The sequence below is a fragment of the Pseudonaja textilis genome, chromosome 3, assembly GCF_049901715.1.
Source record: "Pseudonaja textilis isolate UNSWEBS1 chromosome 3, rPseTex1.2, whole genome shotgun sequence".
NCBI lineage: Eukaryota > Metazoa > Chordata > Lepidosauria > Squamata > Elapidae > Pseudonaja > Pseudonaja textilis.
Window position 1 is genome coordinate 139,483,864 of NC_141992.1, and position 24,617 is coordinate 139,508,480.

The window sequence follows — 24,617 nt, forward strand, 5'->3', positions numbered from 1 at the left end:
ACTTTTATAACATCTTCCTACCCCAGAAGGCGACTGTTGCTGAGCCCCTTCATAGACTACTCGATAAAAGGGCATCCTGGAATTGGAGACATCGGGAGGAACACGCCTTCCAGCAAGTAAAAGACCTCCTTACCTCAAAGGCAGTACTAATTCAGTATAACGAGACACTACCTTTGACTGTCACATGTGACGCCTCACCATTTGGGGTAGGGAGCATCCTGAGCCACGTCCTGCCAAACGGCTCAGAAGCACCAATTGCATTTTTTTCATGAACTCTATCAAAAACAGAAAGAAACTATAGCCAATTAGATAAGGAAGCCCTTGCAATTGTCTCTGCAATAAAACGATTTCATGAATATGTTTATGGGAGACCATTTTCTATTATAACGGATCATAAGCCACTACTTGGGATCCTGGTGGGCAACAAACCTACTCCACACATTCTCTCCCCCAGAATGACGCGATGGTCGGAATTTCTCGCTGCCTATGACTATCAATTAAAGTACCGCCCGGGGAAATCTATTCCCCACGCAGATGCCTTGAGCCGCTCACCACTACCCGAGCCACAGGAAGACCCAGCTCCCACACTTCCCGTACTGCAAATAGAGACAATGCCATCACCTCCACTAACAGCTCAAGACATCGCTTTTGAAACCAAAAGAGACTCTTGTTTGGCACGAGTTCTTGGCTGGGTGGAGAGGGGATGGCCAGATTACGACACTAAGGAAATGTTTAAGCCGTTTAAAAACAGACAAACAGAACTTTTTTCACAAAAAGGGTGCATTTTGTGGGGAGACCGAGTTGTTGTACCAACTAAGTTACAAAAAAGGGTCTTGCAAATGCTACATGATGGACACCTGGGCATCGTACGTATGAAAGCGCTGGCAAGAAGTTACGCCTGGTGGCCAGTATAGATAAACAAATCGAAACCTGGGTCGCCTCTTGTAACAAATGCCAGGAGAACCACTCAGCGCCACCTAAAGCCTCACCAACAGAATGGGAAACACCCAGGGGTCCTTGGTCTCACATTCATATTGACTTTGCGGGACCTACGAGAGGCCACACCTTCTTAATAACTGTTGATGCCTACTCAAACTGGCTTGAGGTCAATAAAATTAAAGCAACCACTACTGAGGCGGTCATTAAAAAACTGAACAGACTCTTCGCCACACACGGGTTACCAGATGTCCTGGTCTCTGACAATGGGCCCCAATTTACTGCCTTAGCCTTTGAACAGTATTTAGCTGAACGGGGCATCCGACACACACTCACATCGCTGGCTCATCCTGCGGCGAATGGCCGGGCTGAATGAATGGTTCAGTTTACGAAAAAAAAACCTACAGAAAATGGATCAAGGCAATATCCACGACAAAGTCACTAGAATGCTGCTCCTACAACACATCACACCAAACAGCACGACCAACAAGAGCCCAGCTGAACTCCTGATGGCCAGGAAACTCAGATCGCCTCTAGATCGTTTGCACCCTGCCTACACCCCGGAAAAGCCCCTGGGTTCCAGCAGCAAGCACCGTGTTTTCAAGGTAGGAGACCTTGTTTTTGCAAAAAAAATTTCTGGGAATCCCCTTTGGATTCCTGCCCAGGTAACTCAAGTTACGGGCCCCTGCTCCTACCGTCTACTCACCACTGATGGCAGACCATGGAAATGCCATATTGACCAACTGCGCTCCAGACTAACCACATCTTCCAACCCTGACCCTAACTTTGACACTAGGGGGGGAGGGGAAGCAGTGAACTCAGATTTAGAACCAACACCTGCTTATTCTGAGCTAACACTGAGATCACCGCACCATGGTTGGCAACACTCACCAGCTGCAGCTGAGACTGGACAGTCAAACGCTTTGCCAAGAAGCTGCAACCAGGCAGGTTCAGCGAGCCCCGGGAGCCATGGCAGTAACAACGAGGCTGAGGACTCCATCACCCCGGGAGCACCAGAGGAGAGCCCTAACCTTGACACCGGTTCACCGTTCCTGTTTGATCCAGCAAGCAGTCCATCTGAACCCGGGTTTGAACAGGGTCAAGCGGAACTGCGTAAGTCAGGCAGACAGGTGCGAAGACCTGCCTACCTGCGAGACTATATTACTCCACCCCTTAAATGGAACCGAGAGGGGAGGGGTGTTCCGGACTAGCAGGCTCGTAGCCTGCAAATCTGATTGGCCCGCTGAAAGCCGATTGTGATTGGTCGCCATAGACTGATGCGATTGGCCAGTAAACGGGCTGCCGCGATTGGCCCTGCCAAGAGCAGCAAACTCAAATCGCCTTCATTGGCTGCCTAGCCGCAGCCAGCCCTATATAAGGGGCTGCTGCGGCTGGGGTTAGTCGCTCAGATCTGAAGTCACAAATAAAGAGCTTTGGTTACTATCTGAATCTTGCCTCCGTTCTTGAACCGTCCTCCCAGATATAATACTATGAGTCTGCAAGAATTACCTTTGACTACTTTGACACATATAAGCAAGCAATAACACTAATCACAAACATAAACAAAAACAGAAGCAACCAAATACACCATATTTCTTCTGACCAAGAAACCTGTTATAATTACATATCTAGCACTGTGGTAGCTTCTGCATGAAAATGAGATCAGGTCTATCACAATCAGAAACCCTTGGATGCCCAATAGCCCTAATGACTATGGAGTAACTACCATTTGTTTATCTATTGCAGGGGTGTCAAACTCATGTCACAGCGGCGTCATGTGATGTATTAGGACTTTTTCCCCCTTCGCTAAACCGGGCATGGGCGTGGTCAGCACGTGACACATCCGGCCTGTAGGCCGGGAGTTTGACAGCCCTGATCTATTGGGTTGAGTTGAGTTTCCAACCATGTCACACACATCCACTTTTTTCCAGACTTTTTACCTCTTCAGCCAGTCAATACATTGTGCTTCACCCTCAGAGAACTTCCTGCCATTTTCAACTCAATGCTCTGAACTGTTCTCAGGTTAGTGTTGAGAAAATCCAACTTTGAATGTGATACAATATAAGAACAATATCACTGTTGTTTGATTTCTTGTTGCATATACAACCTTGTGTTATATAAGCAGAAATTTGCAAACTTGATTCAATAGTCTGTAGAGATTCTCAGACATCCAGGTCATGGTTGTCCCAAAGGTGCTTTTTAAGGAGGCAACTGGGCTTGTTTTTTTTTCTTTTGAAGATGTTTTTTTTTATTCAATATGAAACTGAATCTCTGGACATTGCCTGTAAAGCATTCTTGAAGCTTTGAACAAGCAGTCTATTTGCACTTGTATCATATACAGCTGAAGTTCTATGTCTGATTTCATTATTTTTTTTTCAGAAATATAAAAACTGCTCAGCTCCAGTTTGTGGTGATTGTCACTTCCTGATAGTTCTGGGAAACCTACTGTTTCAGGATTCTTTCACAGTGCTGATAAAATTCCAGGAACTCAAGTTTGTTGTGGGAATCCAGCCATTCTGGGTTATTGGAGTTTCTACGACAGTACTGGGTCTCACCTAGTGTTCCTGCATCATTTCAATGATGTTGAAAAATGTTAATTCTCTGTGATAGAAAAGACATGTAAAGAATCCCCTTCCAATAGGGATTTTGTACATTGTTTACTTTTTAGAAGTAAGCTAGATAATATACAGTATCTATATTTGCATAATTTGAGGTATGTTTTAAAATTCTATTTTGAATCTCTGTCTTTTGAAGAACAAACCCCAGTGCAGCTGGTGTGAATGAGATCCCTTTTTTGGATTCAATATTGACAATAGTGAATAATCATGGGGATAAATTATCTATTTGTGCATTCTTTTTGTCTGTATTTGTCAGTAGGTATAAGCAAAATTATCAGATGTTTACATCTTTCATGATATGTGATGTAACTATGCCGTATTGTAAAACATCACAAGTCACTTTCACTGGTGTGAGTTATAATGTATAAGCAGTATGTCATTATTTCTTTCCTTTTGTGAAAGCTTATTTACGTTGTTCTGCCCATTGCTATGCCCTCTCCACTTGTAGTAGAGAGCTCCAGGGTTGTGGCACTCTGATTACATTTGGCAAGGATCTGTTACAGTAATTAACAAATTTTAAAAAGCATCACAGCTGTGATTCATTCACAACAGCTTGAATTTTCTCTGTATGCTTGCATAATTTTATTTTTTGTTTTAAATATGATTTTACATTGTGTAAGCTGCCTCGAGTCGCCATGGGCGAATAGGCAGCAATATAAATCAAATAAATAAATAAGCCTTGTATGCCCATTATATGACTGTAGAATGTAATATTTTGTTTAAAAGACTGGTGTCCATCTCCATGACACTGTCCTGAGGTTTTGAAGATGCACCTCATTTTTTTTTAGTGATTTTTAAAAAAAGTTTGTACTTTAATTGTAATGTAATTTTTAATTTCTGTCTTTGTGGAAACAGTGGGTTATGTATTGTGACCTTACTTGTAAGTCTCTAATATCAAAGTATGGAAAAATAGGGAATTTGCCAATATCTCCCTGATCAGCATTTTAAATTTTCTGGGTCAGAATTGTTGAACTTCATTGTTGTACCTATCACTGATGAAACAAAGAGCTAGGTTTCAGTCTGAAATCAGTCTCAAGGGTCTTATGGAAGAAAGTAGCTCATGAGACTATTTAGGAGTTTCCTTCCACCAATAGAAATTATTCTTTCTGCTTTGCAGCAAACAGTGTGGAAGAATTATAATGTAGTTAGTATTTTTCAAGATGAATAATGCAAGAAATTATTGTTTGGGATTGAATACTGTAAAAATGTTGTTTCCAACAACAATAAGCACTACAAAGTAGAACATATTTAAATGGGCAGCCTTCTCACATCTTAACTGAAACCTCTGAACACATCTATATCTTTTATTACAATACTACTCCACAACTTACTAATAAAACCAGATCCGGTGCTTATATTTGTTAATGATTTTTAGGTACAGATAATATTCAATTAGTTGTCAGGTGATTTGAAAATATGGCTGCTTGGCATGCTACAGGTAATAAAAGACAATATAGAAAAAATAATTGCAATTATTTTCAATATAGAAAAAGAAATTAGTAATAATTTAAATAGTTGGGTCAGTCATCTTTTCCTGATTTCCTTTAAGCTGTATTTTGCTAAATGTTTTTCTCAAATATCCCACATACCTTTTTCCATCTCAGACTGAAATATAATGTGGACATTTATTTGAAACTTCTTATAGGATATTGTTAAGCTGTCAGATGTACAGACATTCCTTAATTCAGTTTTTAAAAAGTAACAGATTGAGCAATTTGCTTTATGATGATATATTTGTAAAGCAGAGACAGGCAACTTTTCATGGCCTGAACTCCCCATTCCCATTAGCAGTGCAATGTATGGGGACAACAAAAATCGTTTTTGAAATATGCATAAATAATTATTTAAAATGTTAGCGAGACATACAGAAAGAAATGTAAAATTAAAGTGGTATAATGAATAATATTGGTTTTTAAAATTTTTGGTTTTCTCCTCATTTTCAGTGGCAATCATAGACAATTACAGAGCCAAAATATAACTGCCTACTCCTGTATAAAGCAACATAAGAAGTAGAATTGAAGAGCAAATTAGCATTAATATATTGAAATGATGCTTCAACCTGGTAATTTTCCCAAGTGAATGTTGTCACAGAAGTGGAAAAAGGAGTAGCTGACACTGAAAGTGTAGTGAACCATGTGATTTATTTTGCACGTATGCTGGGCCTTTGTGTGTGTGTGTGTGAGAGAGAGAGAGAGAGAGAGAGACAGGGGTGGGGTGGGGTGGAGAGAGGTTATACTAAGAGAAAAGAAACACTTTTCATTGCAGGACTCCAAAACAATTTCTATATAGTAATACTGGGGCCAACACTATCCAAGAAAAACATCCCAGTATTTCTATTAGGTGTTTTTGAGGCCGTAACTCTTTTTAAATGGATTTTTTCAAATTCTAGACTAGCTAAAATAGAACACTTTGGAACTAGACATCTTCTTTCTTTTTTGATGCATGCATGCAAATGGTTTTAAAGGTTTCACACCAAGACTAAAAATCCAAAAGCATTTCAGACTGGAAATATTTAGCTTTTGAAATGGTGTGGGAGAGAATTCCCAAAGAGAATTCCTAATGGAATACAAAGAAACCTTGCATGTTAATAAATAAACTAATATAATCAGTAAAGTATGCAATGAAAGTGATTTGGTTAGGCCCAGGAGGCCAACTCCACCTTTATTTTCTTCAAACTATTTCACATGGTTGTTATTGTGGAAAAGATTACAGGAATGAGAATTAAATATGCAGACTTGCAATTGTGGTGTAAACAGAGGATGTAAAACTGACTAAGTAACTAATTAAAATTAAGTGTTTTGTAAGTCCAGTAGTTTAAAAACCAAAAAAGGGAGATGTGAGTTTTTGAATTACACAACATGCATGCGGACTGATTGAAGTTTAGTTTAAAAAAAAATCATGAAAACACCAGCCTAAACATTGTTTCCTAATAAATATGCTAGCAATTTACAAATATTTTTTGTTGTCACAATGTAGCAGGCTATCCTTCTAGAATTAGAAATATGGCTATTTTGGAAACTCTTTGATGTTTAGTTTGAGTAGAGCTATCACCATAATGCATTAATTACTTATTTATTTTTGTCCTAGGTATTTTTGCATAATGTTTTATTATATTACCTGTAACTAAAAACTATAAACTGTCATCATTAGAATCTGTAGGATTAAAGCAATATAGAAATTTAATACATAAACATTGCTTCATGAACACCTATAAACTTAGGTACCATCCAGTATCAGGCATTATATTATAAAATAAGTTACCACGGAGATTTTAGAGAGTACTTTGAAACATAGGTGCATATATAAACTCAGACTTTTCCTTTATGAATGTCTGATTTAGACTTGGGTGATTTAAAATTGATGTTATTGGACCTCCACAGAACAGTTAATAGTTAATACAATAATAGTAATAGCTACTGTTATGTTTCATTGATTATTAGCAATTGCTGATGGTCACAGCCGGTTTACTTCATATTCAAGAATAATATGGCCAGAATGGTAAATACACATTGAGGCTTGCAAAGATGATGTCTAATTTGGAATCCTGTGAAAACGAGCCATGCAGCCATGGTATTGGATGCATCATATAGGTAGTCCTTGACTTACAACCACAATTGAGCCCAAAATTTATGTTGCTAAGTGAGACATTTGTCCAGTTAGTTTTACCCCATTTTTCAGCCTTTCTTGCCACAGTTGCTAAGTGAATCACTGCAGTTGTGAAGTTAGTAACCTAGTTGTTAAGTGAATCTGTTTCTCCATTGACTTTGCTTGCCAGAAGGTCGCAAAAGTTGATCACATGACCCCAGGACATCTGCAACCGTCATAAATATGAGTCAGTTGCCAACCCTCTGAATTTTGATCACCTGACCGTGGGGATGCCATAGTGATCGTAAGTGTGAAAAACAGCTATAAATCACTTCTTTCCAATGCTGTTGTAATTTTGAATGGTCACTAAATGTTGTAAATCGAGGGCTACTTGTATTAGGTATATTCAGTACCTTGTGGGTATAAACTAGTAATTGCTAGTAAGGACATGCATTAATAAATTAGATCAAAACTAGGCATTGAATTTCTCATAAAACTGAAACATGACATCGGCATTCATGCAGGGCAGAAGTGATTCACAGTAAAACTGTAATAAGAACTTTTTGTATCTATTTAATCCATAAGCAATAGAACTCCTAAGTGCTAAGATGTTTGTTTTGTCTTTTGATATAGCAGAGAACAAAATTGTTTGTCTCACTGAGATTACCAGTATTGAGTCTGCTTTTATATTGCTTTGTTGACACTAGGCATGACTCTTGATGCAAGAGTCTTTTGTAGTATATTGGCCCCACTACAACTATTGTAGGCAGGTAAGTTAATTAAGCAGGCTTCATGGTACATAATGGCAAGTCCCACTTTAAAATGATGCAGCCACTACCGAGCTATTGAAAAGGCAGAATCAAGATTATTGATCGCCTAGAGTTTGATTCTAAAGTACCCAAAGTCCTTTTGTCCGCACCAATATATTAGAGATTTTCCAAGGACAGAGCCATTCCCTGATAACATTATCAGGACTTCCTGCTTCCACCCATCAGAGGGCTGTAAGTGCACACTCACCACTTTTATTGATTATTTGACACTTCTAAAACCAGAAAGGGTGCCCAAAGGTTATAGGAAAGGAAAGCCTAACAAAACTGCTCTGGAAGTATGCAGATTAAGATCCGGCCAAATGTTATCAATTTGAACAGAAAAGCAGCACTGATATCAAGTAAATCAGCTTTTACGGAATTTGGAAATCAAAACATTGGGGAAAAGTTCTTTAGAGCTTAGTATAAGAAACTTTAGAGTTTATGCATCTTTTAAAGTTCTGCGTAGAAACTGTTTGTGGCACACAATGAAGATGACTTTGATTGCTTTAGGGCCGGGGTCCCCAACCCATGGGCTGCAGCTGGTGTCGGGCCGCAGCCCATTCAAAACCAGGGTGCGGAAGTGGAGCTGCATTTGTGAAAGTGGTGCATGCACGTACAAAAGCATCCCTCTTCCCTGCTGCCACTGCTGGTGTTTCTGCCAGTCCACTGAGCCAGGAAGGTTGGAGGTCACTGCTTTATGGGAGTAAAATGTCACAGATACGCTTTGGAGATAGAATAGGATGTCGTGGTCTTATTGTATTAAAATCTTACTGATAAAAGCCTAGACTATGTAATAAATATATTGCCCATTTCTTGTCCTTCACCAATATCTTTGATAGGATAGCAAGAGTGCACTATAGAACTATAAAATTATGAACATCACTAATAACTTCCCCTAGATCTCAAAATCTGTCTGTCTGATTTAGGTACAGGTAATCATTGACTTACAATAATTCATTTGGTGACTGTTCAAAGTTACAATGGCACTGAAAAAAGAGACTTATGACCAGTCCTTGGGCTTAATGATTGTCACAGTATCCCTGTGGTCATATGAAGGACTGGGCACTTGGATACCTAATGGTTGCAGCATTTGGGGATCATGTGATCACCATCTGTGATCTTTCTGGGAACCTTCCGACAACCACAGTCAATCAGAGACTCCAGATTCATTTACCCATATGTTTCACTTAATGACAGTGACAAAAAAGTCTGTACAATTAGAACAACTCATTTAATGTCCACATCGCTTAGCGATAGACATTCCGGTCCCAATTGTGGTTGTAAGCTGAGGACTACCTGTAAAGTAAATTAATGTGTTTAATCTTTCCCCCTTTTTACCACATTCAAAATTGTAATTTTGGTAGCAATTTTAGAGAGGTTTGAAGAACCATTATCAAAAGCATTTGAAAGTTGCCTGCAGCTCTGGGGTCCCCTCAGATATATGGCCCCTTGCTTTACACCCAATCCCAACTTTTAAGAAATACGTTTTCACCTCCGTACATTTTCAATGTTTTATTGCTTGATTTGAATATTGCTGCAATCTGAATGAAAGTGCTCTCAACAGAAAACAAAATAACGGTCTCTAAATCTTTATCTACCAAGCTGAGATTTTCTATAAAGTATACATAAAAGCAGTGAGGCTAAAAGCAGAGTATTTTAAAAAGATTTGGTGCTGTCATCTTAATAAAGCCAGAGCACAGCTGTTCAACAGTTGCTGTCATAAATGAGGCGACACTTCAGGAGTTTCAGATAGTTGTCAATTTTGTGAGAGTCTCGACGCAAACAGTGCAACAGATTGTAGAAGGCGAAGAGGCGGGAATTTTCATCAGCCAATTGGAGGGAAGGGAGACCAGTCCATCTAGAATAGACTTCATTGCCTAAGTCACCTGGGTGAACCTAAGGAAAGTGCAAAATCAAAATAACTTTAGATGATTTCACAATTGCAAAATAAATTTGGGTCAATTTTTAAGCAGAGATACACACCTTCCATACAAACCCATTTAGGAGGATAGATAGAGATTTACACTCCCAAAATTGGTGGGGCCAGAAAATAGAGAGATTCCTAAGAAATAAATGTGTTGATGTTCCCTTCTATTAAGATAAAATGTGTGCTTTAAACATGATCTAGGTTTAAGATAATTGTTTTACTCCTAAAATATCCCCATCTTTGAATAGATGCTATCAGTAATTACTTATACACATACATAGTCCTCAGTTAATGACAATAACTGGGACCAGACCCATTGCTAGGGGATTAGTCATGTAAAGGATAATGTCACATGACTGCACTGGCAATCCTGGCAATCCCCATTGTCATCTCTGAGCAAGCTTTGTGGGTTGTTAAACAAGCCCTAGATGGCTCACAATCAGGCAGGCAGGTGCAATGTGCAATGTGCAATGCAAGTGTAGCAGGATATTCATGCCTGCTGCCAGATACAGAGGGTGCACGAATGGCTCATAAGATGTGGCACAAATGCAGCGGGGTCAGGGGTGGCTGCTGCCAGGTGGGGAAAGGTGTGAACAATTTTACCAGAGTGATTGTGATCTTTCCTACTAGCATTGACTCTTCCTTGAGGTCAGCAGGCAAGAAAGAAAAGCAAATGGCCACTGGAGGACACAGCAGCCATCATAGGCACAAATCCGTCGCCGAGCACACAGATCATGATGCTGTGCTGCGGAGTCAGAACTCCAAGAATCCTTTTTTTTAAAGTCTCCTTTTTCTAAGTGTTGTAATTTTGAATGATTGCTGAATGAATGGATCAACAAGATATAGATAGAGATGAGGAAATATAGAAACAGATAGTTTTGTAATCAGTTTTGTAATCATGGTGTCTGCACGAGCAAGGCCCTTCTGTTTTTTAGCAAGATTTTTGGAAGAGGTTCACCATTGCTTCCTTCCAAGATAAAGAAAGAGTGACAGGCCCAAGGTCACCCAGCTGGCTTTACACCTGGAACTGATCATCTCCCAGTTTGATGCCTTAAACTGCTGCACCAAACTGTATTTCATCATATTCCAATATATACTGTAGATATTTAAAAAGGGAGTAAAAATGTCTGGTTCTCTCAACTTTGATAGTACCAAAAATGCTTGTTAGCTATGCTTTTTGCACTCCTGCCTTAGAGAGGTGTAACACAACTGAATGTTGATCAGATATTAGTTTGGCATCTGAGCAGATCTTTCTTAGATCTTAAAATGCCCAGTAATTAAAGCAGGGTATGGTAAGTTCCTGGAGGGAATATTGTATTTGCTTTTCACTATAATTTAGATATATATATATATGATAATTTATATATGATATGATGATTCGGACGAACCCAATACACAAGCCTGATGATGGCAGATGAGATTCTGCCAAAACATCGCTACAACTTTAAAAGCACAACTACAATGACGTGGGAAGATACCCAAAGTTGAATACCATACACACACACACACACACACACACATACATACATATACATACAGTATACACACACACACACACACATTCATGAACTTGTATTATGAAAGAGTGTTTCTTTTGGTGAAATATAACTGAAAAGTTCACTCTGTTGAATACTAAATTCTCTCAGTGCTGCCTAATATCTTTTAACCCATGTAATGTGGCTGTCATATTATTTATTATCCTCTTTACTCCCCCTTTTATTGGCACCATCACCATCATTATTAGCATTATTATTGTTGTTATTGTTATTCTGTTGCTTTTCATGTTCACTGAGTGCTTTTGTATCAGAGACAAATTCTTTGTTTGTCTAATCACACTTGGCCAAGTAAAGTATTCAATTCAATTCAAAATATCTTGTACCAACATGTGCAATGTTCAGACAGTGTTGAGTATTAGATTGGGAAAGTTTGCAGTAGATATTATATCCAACTTGTATCATCTGGAAGTTCAACAGAGGCAACCTAAAAAGACCACCACCACTCTAAAGGACAAATACTTTAGTTCTGCGATTGGGGGTATTATAGGCGGAATAGCATTCTACCTGATGTTGTGTAACTAACTTCAGAAAATGGTAGGGCTTGTCAGGATCCCATCTAGGAATTAGTACTCTAGGACTCGTGTGCTAGTGAGACATTGCTCAGTAATGGTAATCAGAAATGCTTGAACATGCAGGCATTTTCAGATAAGTATTGTAAGCATGACTTGCAATAATTTAAGGATGGAAGGCAGTCATATTGGCTTACTCCTGGTAGTTCAGGGAAAACAGCAAATACATACATGCAATATGGTTATGAAAAAAGTTTAGTGCCCTTGCTTAGAATGGATTTTAGTGCCCTTGCTCAGGATGGATAGCTGCTTTTTTTAGGCATACAGTATTTAAATTTTAAATAGAAAATGCTGCCTAGGTGTCTTTCTGTAAAAAGTATTTCAACTGTTGAAAGAAAAGGCAAATATGAAAAGAAAATAATGGCTTGCAGCTTAAAATTGCTTAGAAATATCTATTATGGGGTGTTTGCTTTCAATTACTATCCTTCATTTTCACAGTAGATTTTGAATGCAACACATTAGAAATTAAGATAATAAATTAATAAGGAGAATTCGGAAATATTCATGGTTCAAACAACCATGGAAAGAAAGAACGTTAGCTTAATACTTTTAATGTATGAAGTATGTACTTGATACGCAACAACTTTTATTTATTGCCTTCCTTCATGGCACAGACTTGCTCATTCTGTTATTTTTCTAAGGCATATACCTACATATGTTAAAAAATTATTGACTGCTTTTCAACTAATTATATGACATATTAAATATGTAATGTGCAGCTGATTTTGAGATTCGTTTTATATACTAAGTTTTTTTTTTCATAGTCTCAGCCTGTGTAGAGGGCAAGAGGGAGATTAAATTCCCTCTCTGCAAGGAAGTGTTAAAAAGAAAAAAAAATGATATCAATGAAAGTTATTGTTTTTTCAGCACTTTCATGTGCAGGAGAACAACGTTAATTTTATAAAATATAAGGTAGGAGCAAGATAAAAGTTCTCCTACCCTGTTTGCTGATTCTCAGTCTAGGTCAGGCCATGTTCTTTTTTTGTGTTAAGAAAAAAAATTACAAGATAAGCTTTATGCTTTGTTGTTTGGCACTTTGTAGCTTTTTTTATTAATAAAGAACAAGATATTTTGCTACTTCTTACACATGCCAAACAGATCTCCAGGTTTGAAAGGTTTTGCTGACACTTTTAACTTCTTACTTTCTTTCTTTGAAGCATTTTAATCCAAACAAACAAAAATAATCCTGTCTCGTTTTATACATTCTGAATAGTGTTTTGAAGCTGGAAGGACTTCAGAGGTTTTTTTATTTTTTTTGACTCACCCGTCCAACTATTCTCTCCATCCCCTCAAGAAGTCGCTTATTTTGCTCCTCGATCTCCATGGCCTTCCAGAGAATGGTATCAGGAGCTTCCTTGATTCGTTCAACTTCAGAAACCAGGTGTAATAGAGGGTCATTCCAGGAACGGAGTACACTCAAAACTAGATTTAATAGGTCTTCATGCTGTTCATTGGCAACAAAATTGTACAGTTAGTGTGCAAAAGCTACACAGGAGATATGGAACAATGTTTTTATCAAGCCTATCTTAAAATGTCCTTTACTGCAATTTTGTCTCTTTATCAGATGTAGCTAAACTACAGGCTATAGTGCAATTGCGAGGTGTTTTTCATTTAAATGTAACTAGACAAGAGAATGACAAGAGAATATCTGACTCTTGGTAAATTATCTGTACTGCCAGTAGAAATCACTCCATTCATCTTTGTTGCATAAATGCCATTTAATCCAAAGATTAGCCTGAGCATTAATGATACATTTTTAGAAATAAGGGATCTAGAAAATATTTGAAGATATAATGGAAGATGTGATCTGTGGTAGGCCACTTAATATCTCATCCTGAAGCATTTATTGTGTCTACATCAAATCCTGCAAACATGCCCAGACACAAGGCTGATTTCAAGTGTTTTGCTTCTGGGAAGATTTATTTTCTTTTGAAACTTTGCCACTGCTTGAGGTGAGCTAAAAGATCAAAGGGCTCTTGGCTTTCCTAGGATCCTCCTAGCCATTGTGCTGTCCTTGAGATCTCTCCAGTGTTGACACTTTTCACTTTCCTTATGTCACACAAAAAATGCATCTATTCTATTGCATAAATTTCCTCCTGCTTCTCTTGGGAGAATTGCTATTGTGCTACTATACTGAAAGGCTCAAACATCCCAAGTAGCCCGTGCAAACACAGAGAAATGCCAGACGCATACATATCTCAAATATTTGTGGCACATGTTTTGCTTTCTAAAAAGGGAGATTATTCAGTGGATGAATGGCATTTGAAATTGAATCAATAGGAATGGGCTCTCGAGTGATACCTTAACATTCCAAAGATTTCCTCTTCAAGTGCACAGAGGAGAAACTTTCTTTAAAATGTAATTATTCAGTAAGGTGTGTTTTATTTCCGAAACTGGAACATTGAGGAAACTTGTGTGTGATCAAGAGATCATTGCAATAGAGTTCTAGCCCCTGACCTTTTAGAATTATGTTTTCCCTTTTTGTCAGATGTGGTTTTTTTTCCTCTTGCTAGGGAATATAGAGGCCATTTCATCTATAGTCTATTGTTTATGCATCCCTTCACACAAAAATACCATCTCCCCATCCCTCCTTAGGACATATAAAGGAGAGATGCTTTCATCAACCCTCCCTGGATTTTTCCAGTCTTGTAAAAGACCAGTCTTATCTTGTATTGTGAATGAATTGTCTTTCTTTTCCGTTCATATAGGTCAGAGCATACTTCCGTGTTTTGGGCTTTGTTTATTCCTACCACTTACAGAGGTGGAGCAATGGTAGAGCTAACTCTATCTATGGTAACTGTATGCTTTGAAAGGATTTCACCAGATTTCTGGTGAACTTGCTCGCATCTGTCAACAAACCGAGACAACTTACATTTATCTGCTGAGCTTGTTCTTTATCTTCAGGAGTGGTTAGGGAAGAAGTATGGCAGCTGTTAACAGCCTTTGCAATGAAACCCCGGCCCTGAGCATAGCGTTCATCCTGACAGTAAACAAAGTTGACATTTAGTGAAGTAGATAACCAGGATTTTTTTAGCTGAAAAAAAAAATAGACTGATTCTTGCTCTCATTGGTTGCTTTGTAAAATGTATCCTAAGAGTTATGGAGGGCATTACTTTTGCCTCCCAACCCTTTATTGCATGGCTTAGTCAAAGGTGATCTGCCTCTATACTGTGAAAGGAAACCAGTTTTAAGCATTGTGTTTTCCCATATTAACAAAAGCTTCTTTATGGCGTAAAGTGGCCCACATCCCACAGTTCCTCAGAGTGTATATCTTCTGCCCTACTCCAAAGTAGCCTTCTTGCATGCATTTAGTTATTTTTCTCCAAGCAAATTTTTCACTTGGATATTTGTTACTTAGTCTTGCACGTTTTCATTTTGTTACTTTAAATGACTTCTGTGTACAGAAGACAATGTTTCCCTTCTTCCACATCCTTTGTTGAGGTTCAGTTCCCCAGGGTAGATGAAGCTTTTGCTACAGTGGATCTATTAATGAGACTTTAACTATCTGCCCCGTCCCATTTCCTACACGTGCGCCTTATGAAATAACAGGACATCTAACTTTAAAATGAATAGAGGTGAGCTTGTTTCACTGAGGAAAAGTGTATTAGAGCAGGTTTTAAAAACTCTGTTTCTTAACTCAATTTGAAGATATGAAACATAATATATTGTTGGTTTCCAACCTAGAAATCCACTCAAAAGCTTGTGTGAGGCTTACTTTATTATGGGGTTTTGATAACTTTTCCACAAATGCAGGTAGCCCTCCACTTACAACCACAATATACCACTTTATAGTGCTTTACAGCCCTCCCTAAGCAGTTTACAGAGTCAGCATATTGCCCCCCATCATTCTGGGTCCTCATTTTACCCACCTCAGAAAGGATGGAAAGCTGAGTCAACCTGGAACCATTCAGAATCGAACTCCTGGAGTAAGCAGTGAGTTAGCCCTACAGTACTGCATTCTGACCACTGCGCCACCATGGACCTTTCTTGCCACATTCATTAAGTGAATCCCTGCCAGTGTTAAGTTAGTAACTCTGTTCTTAAGTGAATCTGGCTTCCCCATCGATTTTGCTTGTCAGAAGGTTGCAAAAAAGGATCGCATGATCCCAGGACTTTGTAACTGTCAAAAATATGAGTCAGTTGCCAAGCATCTGAACTTTGATCATGTGACCATGGGGATGCTGCAACAGTTGTGAGTCATGTTATATGAAAAATAGTTCATGTTATTTTTTTCAGCACCGTTGTAACTTCAAATGGTCATTAAACGATCTGCCATAAGTTGAGGACTACCTGTAGTTTAAGAATCTTTTAATTTCAGTAAGTAATAATATTTAAGAGCCATGGTGGTGCAGTGGCTAGAATGCAGTATTGCAGGCTACTTCTGCTGATTGCCAGCTGCCAGCAGTTTGGCAGTTCAAATCCCACGAGGCTAAAGGTTGACTCAGCCTTCCACCCTTCCAAGTTTGGTAAAATGAGGACCCAGTTTGTGGGGGGTAATAAATTTGCTGACTCTGTAAACCGCTTAGAGAGGGCTGTAAAGCACTGTGAAGCGGTATCTCAGTCTAAGTGCTATTGCTATTTGCGTGGTACAACCTAGGAATAATAAAGGCAGCCTTATGAAATTAATTTTCAAATTGATAATAAAACACTGAGCCAATACTTTATATTTTACCCATTGTGAAACTGAACCAGAAAAAAAAGAGAAAAGTATGATTTAAAAAATCAAAATTGCCTTCATAAAATACCGGTGGCCAACCTGAGGATGTTCAGATGTTACTGATCTACAATTCCTGGCAAATCCAGAAATGATTATAGCTGACAAGGGATGCCTGGGGTTGTTGTTCAGGAACACATGGTTTAGCTTCTGCTACAGGATTAGTTTTCCCCTTATGCCAAAAATACTTACAAATTCATTGAATATTTCAGTAGACAGAGAGTGGATATAATGGGATAGTTTAACAGCCCGGTCAAAAAGGTCCCCTAGAGAAACCTGGCAATTGTCAGACCCATTAGGGCAAATGGGTGAAGATGTTACACACTTCCTTGAAAGGAACATACTAGCCAGCAGCATGGTAGCTAGAAACAGGCCTTGAAGACAAAAAGAAAAAGGCAGATACCCATAAGACGAAATAAATCAAGAAAAGAAAACACTCTATTTGGTATTCCGTGACCTCTTATTTCAATGCTTGACTTCTTAAATAACTGTATGTGAGGAATTCAACCTTTTCACCTTAGCGGAGATAGGATATAAACGATGTAATAACAATAATCCTAGCAACAATAAGTGTAAAAGTGTGGAAGTGTAGTTAAACCCCTTTCCTTTATAGCTGTTTCCAAGAGTGACTTCCTTCTTGACAAACATATGGTTTTAAAATTAAATTTGAGGGAAGGTAAGTAGGTCACAATCTAGACTTTTGATTGTCTTGGGGTGCTGCCTGCAAATGTTCAGCAGCTGTGCTGTTTAAAGTTTTTGGCGTGAATAACTTTTCAAGGGAGTTGGTGCTGAATACCTTAAGAGAGCCAAAGACCTCTTGAGACCACGTCTCATATAAAATCTTTAAAATTAATTACTGATAAATCAGCGCACTGATCAGACAATGGCCTCTGTCCTGTTTTTTACAAAAGGAAATGACAGTACTAAAAGCGTGCACCAAATAGATGAATTTTACATTGGCAGAAGCTAAGTTTGATTTCTTGGGAAAAATTACAGCCTAGTGGTGCAGCAGATCGTGAGCCTACAGGAAATCCTAGGATTCGGGCTTTTGCACTTCCCATTAGATAAATCATATATAAGGAATCAAAAAGTTTCAATCTTACACTATGCAGGCCCATACCCTGTAAACAAAGTTGCTTATCTGGACAACAATTATGATCAAATACATGGTAGTTTTCCCTGCTCTGAATTCCGTACTTTATACATTGACTTGCACTCTAACACGATTTTTCAGTACCCAGAATTGTGTCTATTGTGTAAAACTGGACCTTGCTTTGGAAAACCTTTTGTAGGACTAGTGAATCCAAAGTTTAGTTATGTCCAAACTGCAGCAATGGTGTAGTATCTTTATTGGAGCTAGTTGATCCTCTTAAGTTTCCAGTTCTCTTTTAAAATGCAAGGAATAGAAAGGAGTTATTGCCAAACGTAATTAAACTCTATACAGATTGGTTGATATTTTTTTGTGCCATGGAGTTGGCATCATAGATGGATTTTCTCCTTGACAATCTTCCTCTAAACTGATTTTTCAGGTCTTCCAATAGTACACCCATTGTCACTGTAACTTCAGTCCATCAACCTCACTACAAATTGTAATATTCTCAAGTTTTAATTCTATGGACTCGCACAAAGACCAAATTGAATACACTAGAATATATAATTCTAACATACACAAGTCTTTAATATTTAGATAGCATGGGAAAAGATGTTATCATCTTAAGCAGGCTTTTATTCTTAGAAATATTTAACAAGGAGTAAAGCCCATTGAGCATAATCTTATATACGGTATTCCATGTAGGTAGGTGCTCCATTAGTTTTCAGTTAGATTTATGTCTGATTGGTCCTTCATAGGTTTGCACTTTATTTTGGTTAGAGTGGTCCAGAAAAGCAGCACTGTAACAATTTTATTTTTAAATAAATTGAAAGCACTGACAACATCTGATACTCTTTTTAGTATAGAATAATGCTAAACCACAGATATAATCCATCCCTTAAGGACATAACATGGTCTTGTGGAATTCCCATTAATTTAACAGGATTCTTTGTTTTTTTTTAATTCTTAAGTTCCCCTTGCATAACTGATTGTGAAATGCTTAATTTTTATCAGACAAAAATGTGTTGTTACTTGTTTACAAAATTGCTCTTATTCAGAAAAAACATGGAAAAGAATAATAAATAAGACATACCTTTCAATGAAACCTTCCTGTTGGTCATAGCAGAAACCATCTCTGCAACCGTGCTTTGTCAAATACACGATGGGAATTTTGATTTTTGTCACCTGAAGACTCCATTTTTATATACACCTTGATGACAAACTTGCATAAATGTAGTAGGTTTTGTTTTCTCTTTGCTGATCACTCTGTAGCTCAGATTAAAGTTCATAATTATAAACATCAAATCACTCCTATTGCCCTATTCATTTTAGTAAAAGTTTATGGAAGCATGATTGAGTTGGTTACAAGAGACTGGATAGATAGATAGATAGATAGATAGATAGATAGATAGATAGATAGATCTACACAAATACAGAAACCATTTCAAATTATAACCGATCTTGATTTTTCTCGATTCATTAAAGTGTTCACAATTATCAGAAATAAAGTTTATATATTGCCAATGTAAGAGTAAGTATGAAAAAAGGAAAATATTGGTGATATTGAGCACGCTTGATCATGAAGGTTGAGATTCGGGGGCGGGGGGGGGGGGCGACACTTTGACAAAACATCCTGATCGTTTTGATCATTGAAATGATTGGAACATTTCATAACTTGCTAAGATTCATTTTGAGAAAAGTGTATTTTATCGAGGCAATAAAACTTGAATAAAACCTGCTCTTTGATAGTGTAAATAAATTTCTTAAGAAATGTAAATTTAGAAAAAGGCAATTATTACTATGTAAGAAAGAAAAGAGAAGCAGAAAATCTGAATCATCTCTGTGTGGGCAGTTTGTCTATGTATTATATGTTTTTGTGTGTGCAGGAGTATCGCCATTCTAACTGCTACTCTACATTCTTTTGCAGGTTCTGACCATGTTCTGGATATTGATATGGGAAAACAAAGGAGAGTACAGAAAAACAGTTGAACAGGACTTTTAATGGATACATGAAAAGAATCACTTGTTGCCTCTGGTGCATTAAACAAAGGAGAGTGTTTTGGTCAGCCAAAAGACATGTTAAAAGATTTTTTCCCTTGGTCTTTCCCTAGCAGTCTACGAAACACATTGACAGGAGCAGAGAAGAGAAGAGCTTATCTATCTCAGGTAGTTTGTATTATGAACTGAGCCACACATCCTGCCTACCCAGGCATGAGGAAGCCCCATTCAAGTTAAGGACATGAAACCATGAACTCACCTTCAATCTGATTCTGGCAACTACAAAGACAGCCTCCACCTCTTTTCCATGCTCCTTGACTTCTGATTTTGGTTTAGGAAAGAAGTATTATGGTTTGTAGTATCCTCCACAGCTTGGTATTGCTGTCCATCTCTATGATTTTGCTGTAGAATTTTGCCACAAGTGTACAGTGTTCAGGTGGGGCATGATTGCTCAGCAGTTACAGATGCTGAAATTGTCCGCTGAACGGCCCTGGTTTGAGATTTGTGTGCCACATAACGGGGTGAGCTCCCGTTCCTTGCCCAGCTCCTGCTCACCTAGCTGTTGGAAATCATGCAAATGCAAATAGGTACCATTTTGGTAGGAAGGTAACAGCATTCTGTGCACCTTTGGTGTATAGATATATCGGCCACATGACCACAGAAAATGTCTTCAGATACGCTGGTGACATAGTTCTTTGTGGACCCCATACTGAATAAACAACATTTTATTGTTATCTTGCAACAGAATCTTCAGTGTAACACTTATGCTGATTTTTTAAAAAAAAATGAAAATGGATTATGTTATTTCAATCTAGAAACCGTATCTGAGGAAAGTCTTTGACCCTTTAGTCAATGAAAAACCACTTCAGTATTAAACCAGATGTGCCTTGCAAAAACTCTGCTAAAGCTCTAAAGCTCTTACTGTGAACCCTTAGTTTTCTTTTTATTTCAAACTTTTATTAAAGGTACAAAAGCAAATCATTATATTTCAGATAAATCGTTTGAAACCCTTGCCTTGGAATGTTGTCCTAAATATAGCTTTGTGGAATGAATTATGCTCTATATTAAACTGGGTTAGAATAAAGAACATTAACGCTGGTGGGATATTTGAAACATTTTGTGTTCAGCTGCCAAATATCAAGCTTCCATTTAATTGTTTTTCTCTTCCTACTTTGTAACCTCGTCGTATAAGTCCATTGCCTATGAAACAGTTTTGGAAATTAAATGAATAAGGAATAATTTTTAATGCATTTTCCAAACTTCAGATAATGTAATGAATATTTTCACTGAAAACTGTGTAGTAGTCATGTACAGCACCCCAGATCCTTATCTGCTTTGTAATTGTCTGCGTCAGTGGAGTTTGAAGTAAAATGGGGCAAGGAAGGGGTCTTTTCAGGGCAAAATAGAGTGGACAATGATGGCTGATAAGACATCTGTGGTAAGACAGAATTTGAGCCACGCTATATCATATTATTTAAAAATGGGCCTCGTATCAACTTAATTATACTATGAAGAATCATAATATGATAAGAATGATAAGAATGATCATAATATGATAAGAATCATAATATGTTATATTATCAAACGGAAAACAATTCCATAATGAAAGAATTCACAATGACTTTTTTATTTGTATAAGATTATAAAATAGAAACAGAATACCAAACAATAAAGGCATTGCTCATAAAGACTTTTAATAAAATTTAACAAATTACAATATTAAAGGATTAGAGTTATGGTGAAAACTGAAGATACAGATTTAGGTTATAGTGAAGATTTATAAAATATATTATACCATATAATTAGAAACAAAAGTTAGAAAAAGAAAAAATTACATAGTAATGCCTCACTTCCAAGAGTGAAACTTCATATCTGGAATAATACACTTTTTTACTTTTTAAAATATGAAATACTATTGTATTGTATTGCCACTGCCAAAAGTACAGCATAATAGTAATTCATCATAGTCAGATTCCAAAATTTTGTTATATAATTCAACATCATATTACTGTAACATCTGTATCAGTGAGAAGCTGAGATAGTGGCTTTAAATCAATTATATGCCAATCATTTTAAGGATTGTTCACAACTTCAGACTGAATTTCACCTAACAAGTTTTCAATAGCGGTAGCATTTTTAATTTACACATTTTTTTTAACAGCTCACTATAGGGCAGCTAATTTGGTCACTTCAAAGGCACCAGAGATGTTTTCTTATTTGATGGAATCTATCACAGAAATTAAACTGTAATAAAGATGTTTACAATGATGGAGTCATATTTACATTGATTGACTGCTTTGATACAGTGTAGGGATTAAGTTGCTAGACTGTGATGACTTCTGTTCAAGAGATCTCTCCAGCATAGAAGCTCACTGAATGACTTTGGGCTGGTCAGTATTTTTTGAGCCAACCTATCAAGTAGAATCGTTGTAGAAGAAAACAGAAGACTTTTTAATAACTTTCAGCATCTGTAAGAAAAGTGTGATTTAAAATAAACAAATTTATTTCACTTGCCTGGGAACAGTATTGATTGAATAATATTGAACTGCCTGCTTTGTGAACATTTACAAGATTATATTACAAGAGAAGAAATACAGAAACTATTTTTTATGAAATGTTGTTTAACTGAATTTTAGAAGCTGAGACAAGTTTGTACAACTATTTATATCTATCATCTATCTACAGACACGCATACAAACATACAGTATGCATTAAATTACTTAGATATGCACATATTTACCAAATATGATTTATATGAATTTTTGTTTCAGTAGTATAAAAGGAAGGAGGAAGAAAAGCAGCAATTTTGTTTTATCCACTTTCCCTTTGTTGATAATTAGATACATTTAGAAGTCCCACAATGAATGCAACATAGAGATACTGGATTTTGAATGTTTTCTCATTGTTCTGTAACCTTCTTATGATAGGTTTGGGAATATGCATTAACTGGAATGAAATGAATTTCAGCAGCTGTGAACCAGATAAAACCAACAATTGCTTTTAGTGAATATTTGTATTCTCTGTGGGAATGTTTCATATTCCTCCCTCCCTATGGAACATCATTCCCATGGAAATAAGATTGGCTCCCACTTTGATAGTCTTTTGCAAGGCTTTTGTCAATGGACCTGGGGAACCAAGAGTGGGTTGGAACCCATCAAGTGGCTTATTTGATTGATTGTTATAATGAGAGAGATGGGGGGGATTATTGCTTTTTTTACTATTTTTATATTAGATTTTTATCATACTAAACTGATCGGAGTCACTAAGAATGAGTTGGGCAGCCATATCAATTTTCTTAAATAAATAAACTAGCAAGAAAGCAAGCAAACATGCATTTGAGAATTTGTGAGAATATTTTCACTGTTTTTTAAAAAAAATAAATCTTAATTTGAGGAACAGGTTTATCTCTCATTTTCTGGTACTAAACAGTTTTTCCATTCTCTCTCTCTATTTCTGCTAAGACTGTCTAACATATTCATTCTCAAGATAGCTTTTCTAAAATGAGAGTAGATTTTTTTTTCATTAGCCAAGAGAGGTAAATTTCTTTTGTAATAAGTAGAAGCTCCTGTATGATCAAATACCTCCCCTTTTAAAAATAGGTATATAGAAAAGCAAGCAAACATGGATTTGAGAATTTGTGAGAATATTTTCATTGTTTTTTAAAAAAATCTAAATCTTATTGTTCCGTATTGTGCAGGACCCTTAAATCAGAATATTTACAATCCAAGGCAGCATAAAGGAATTGTGTTCAAAGTGTATGATAAATATGATTGGCATATTAGTGCATCCCATTTCCCTGTGAAGTGTGGCAGTATATCTGCAAAAGAATTGAAATGACGAGTCATGTGAGTTCAGTTCAATTATGCAGCCCCTTCCTACGCAATGTGCTATTAATTTGATTTGGTACTGTTTCTGAGTAGGTAACCGATTGTTAGAATTGCTTCATTTAAATGTTTTCCCATCATACTTGAACTTCTTATAAGCGATTATCTAAGTAGCAATTCCAACTTACAGGCCTTCTGACTTTATCAATTTGGCTGTGTTCCATATATAAACTATTTTGGAAGTGGAGGAAGGAGTCTTAAACTCTAACAAATATAATTAGATGTAAAAACTAGAACTGAACATAGATACAGTACTTGTATCTAAAACAGCAATTGTTGAGTCCTGCTGCATCGCCTAATTATCAGCTATAATTTCTGTGATTAAGTACTGCCATTACATAATGGTCGAGAAGTTAACTTGTGTTTTTTATGAATGGGTGGTGTATTTAAAAATAAAGTGGTACTCTTTCTTCACTTCAAGAATGCTGGTGTTTAAATGGTTTTTTCCCCCAAAACAATTTCATAGAATGGACAGATGAGGATTAAAAAAGCATAAATCTTTTATGTGTAAGATATAATATATCTACAATAGCCAATTTTGTAACACAAAGGACAAGCAAAAAACAAGGCAGTGCTAAATTTATTTTGCTTTACAGGGGAACCTTAGCTTAAGATTTTCTTTGTTGACTCTTAGGTCCATAACTATTTACCTTATATTATAAACCAAGATGTAGATTAGTAATTTGTCTGCTGCTGACTTTTATCAGTCATGTTCTGGAGATTTCTCTTCTCTGCAGTTCTATAAATATGAATACATGGGATGATAGCAGCTGATCTTCCTTAGTCCTCAGAGGGAAGATTCTACCTAATGAATCAGGACAGACCAAACTAAAACCAAACCATCTACTAAGATATGGTAGGAGGAACGTGGCAGTTTACAAGGTTAGGATGCTGGGCCGACAATCAGCAAGTTCACGTTTGAGACCTGGTT

General features: G+C 37.2%; 2 protein-coding genes across 16 annotated transcripts in view; one reads left to right on the forward strand and one right to left on the reverse strand.

The window, feature by feature from the left end:
- Positions 1 to 22,311, forward strand: part of LOC113435409 (uncharacterized) — a 263,948-nt gene extending 241,637 nt beyond the window's left edge. For all 15 annotated transcript variants that reach the window (XR_015743127.1, XR_015743136.1, XR_015743128.1 and 12 more), the window contains one exon: positions 19,732 to 22,311. Coding sequence is in view for 3 of the 15 variants with exons in the window: in XM_087930948.1 (XP_087787074.1) it covers positions 19,732 to 19,793 (62 nt within the window). In the remaining 12 variants the exon portion in view is untranslated. The remainder of the gene's footprint in view (positions 1 to 19,731) is intronic.
- Positions 9,552 to 19,174, reverse strand: PRL (prolactin). Its single transcript, XM_026699174.2, has 5 exons — positions 18,898 to 19,174; positions 16,907 to 17,088; positions 14,873 to 14,980; positions 13,265 to 13,444; positions 9,552 to 9,844 (listed from the first exon to the last, which is right to left on the reverse strand). Exons 1-5 carry the CDS (start codon positions 18,935 to 18,937, stop codon positions 9,653 to 9,655), a joined length of 702 nt encoding a protein of 233 aa, XP_026554959.1. The 5' UTR covers positions 18,938 to 19,174; the 3' UTR covers positions 9,552 to 9,652.
- Positions 22,312 to 24,617: the final 2,306 nt, after the last annotated feature.

Excerpts from the sequence above, each read along its gene's own strand:
- PRL (XM_026699174.2), bottom strand. The coding sequence starts at position 18,937 with ATGGTTTCTGCTATGACCAACAGGAAGGTTTCATTGAAAG. Across the intron at positions 13,445-14,872 it reads AACAAGCTCAGCAGATAAAT|CATGAAGACCTATTAAATCT; the intron begins GTAAGTTGTCTC and ends GCCAATGAACAG. Across the intron at positions 9,845-13,264 it reads TGGAGAGAATAGTTGGACGG|GTTCACCCAGGTGACTTAGG; the intron begins GTGAGTCAAAAA and ends CACTTTCCTTAG.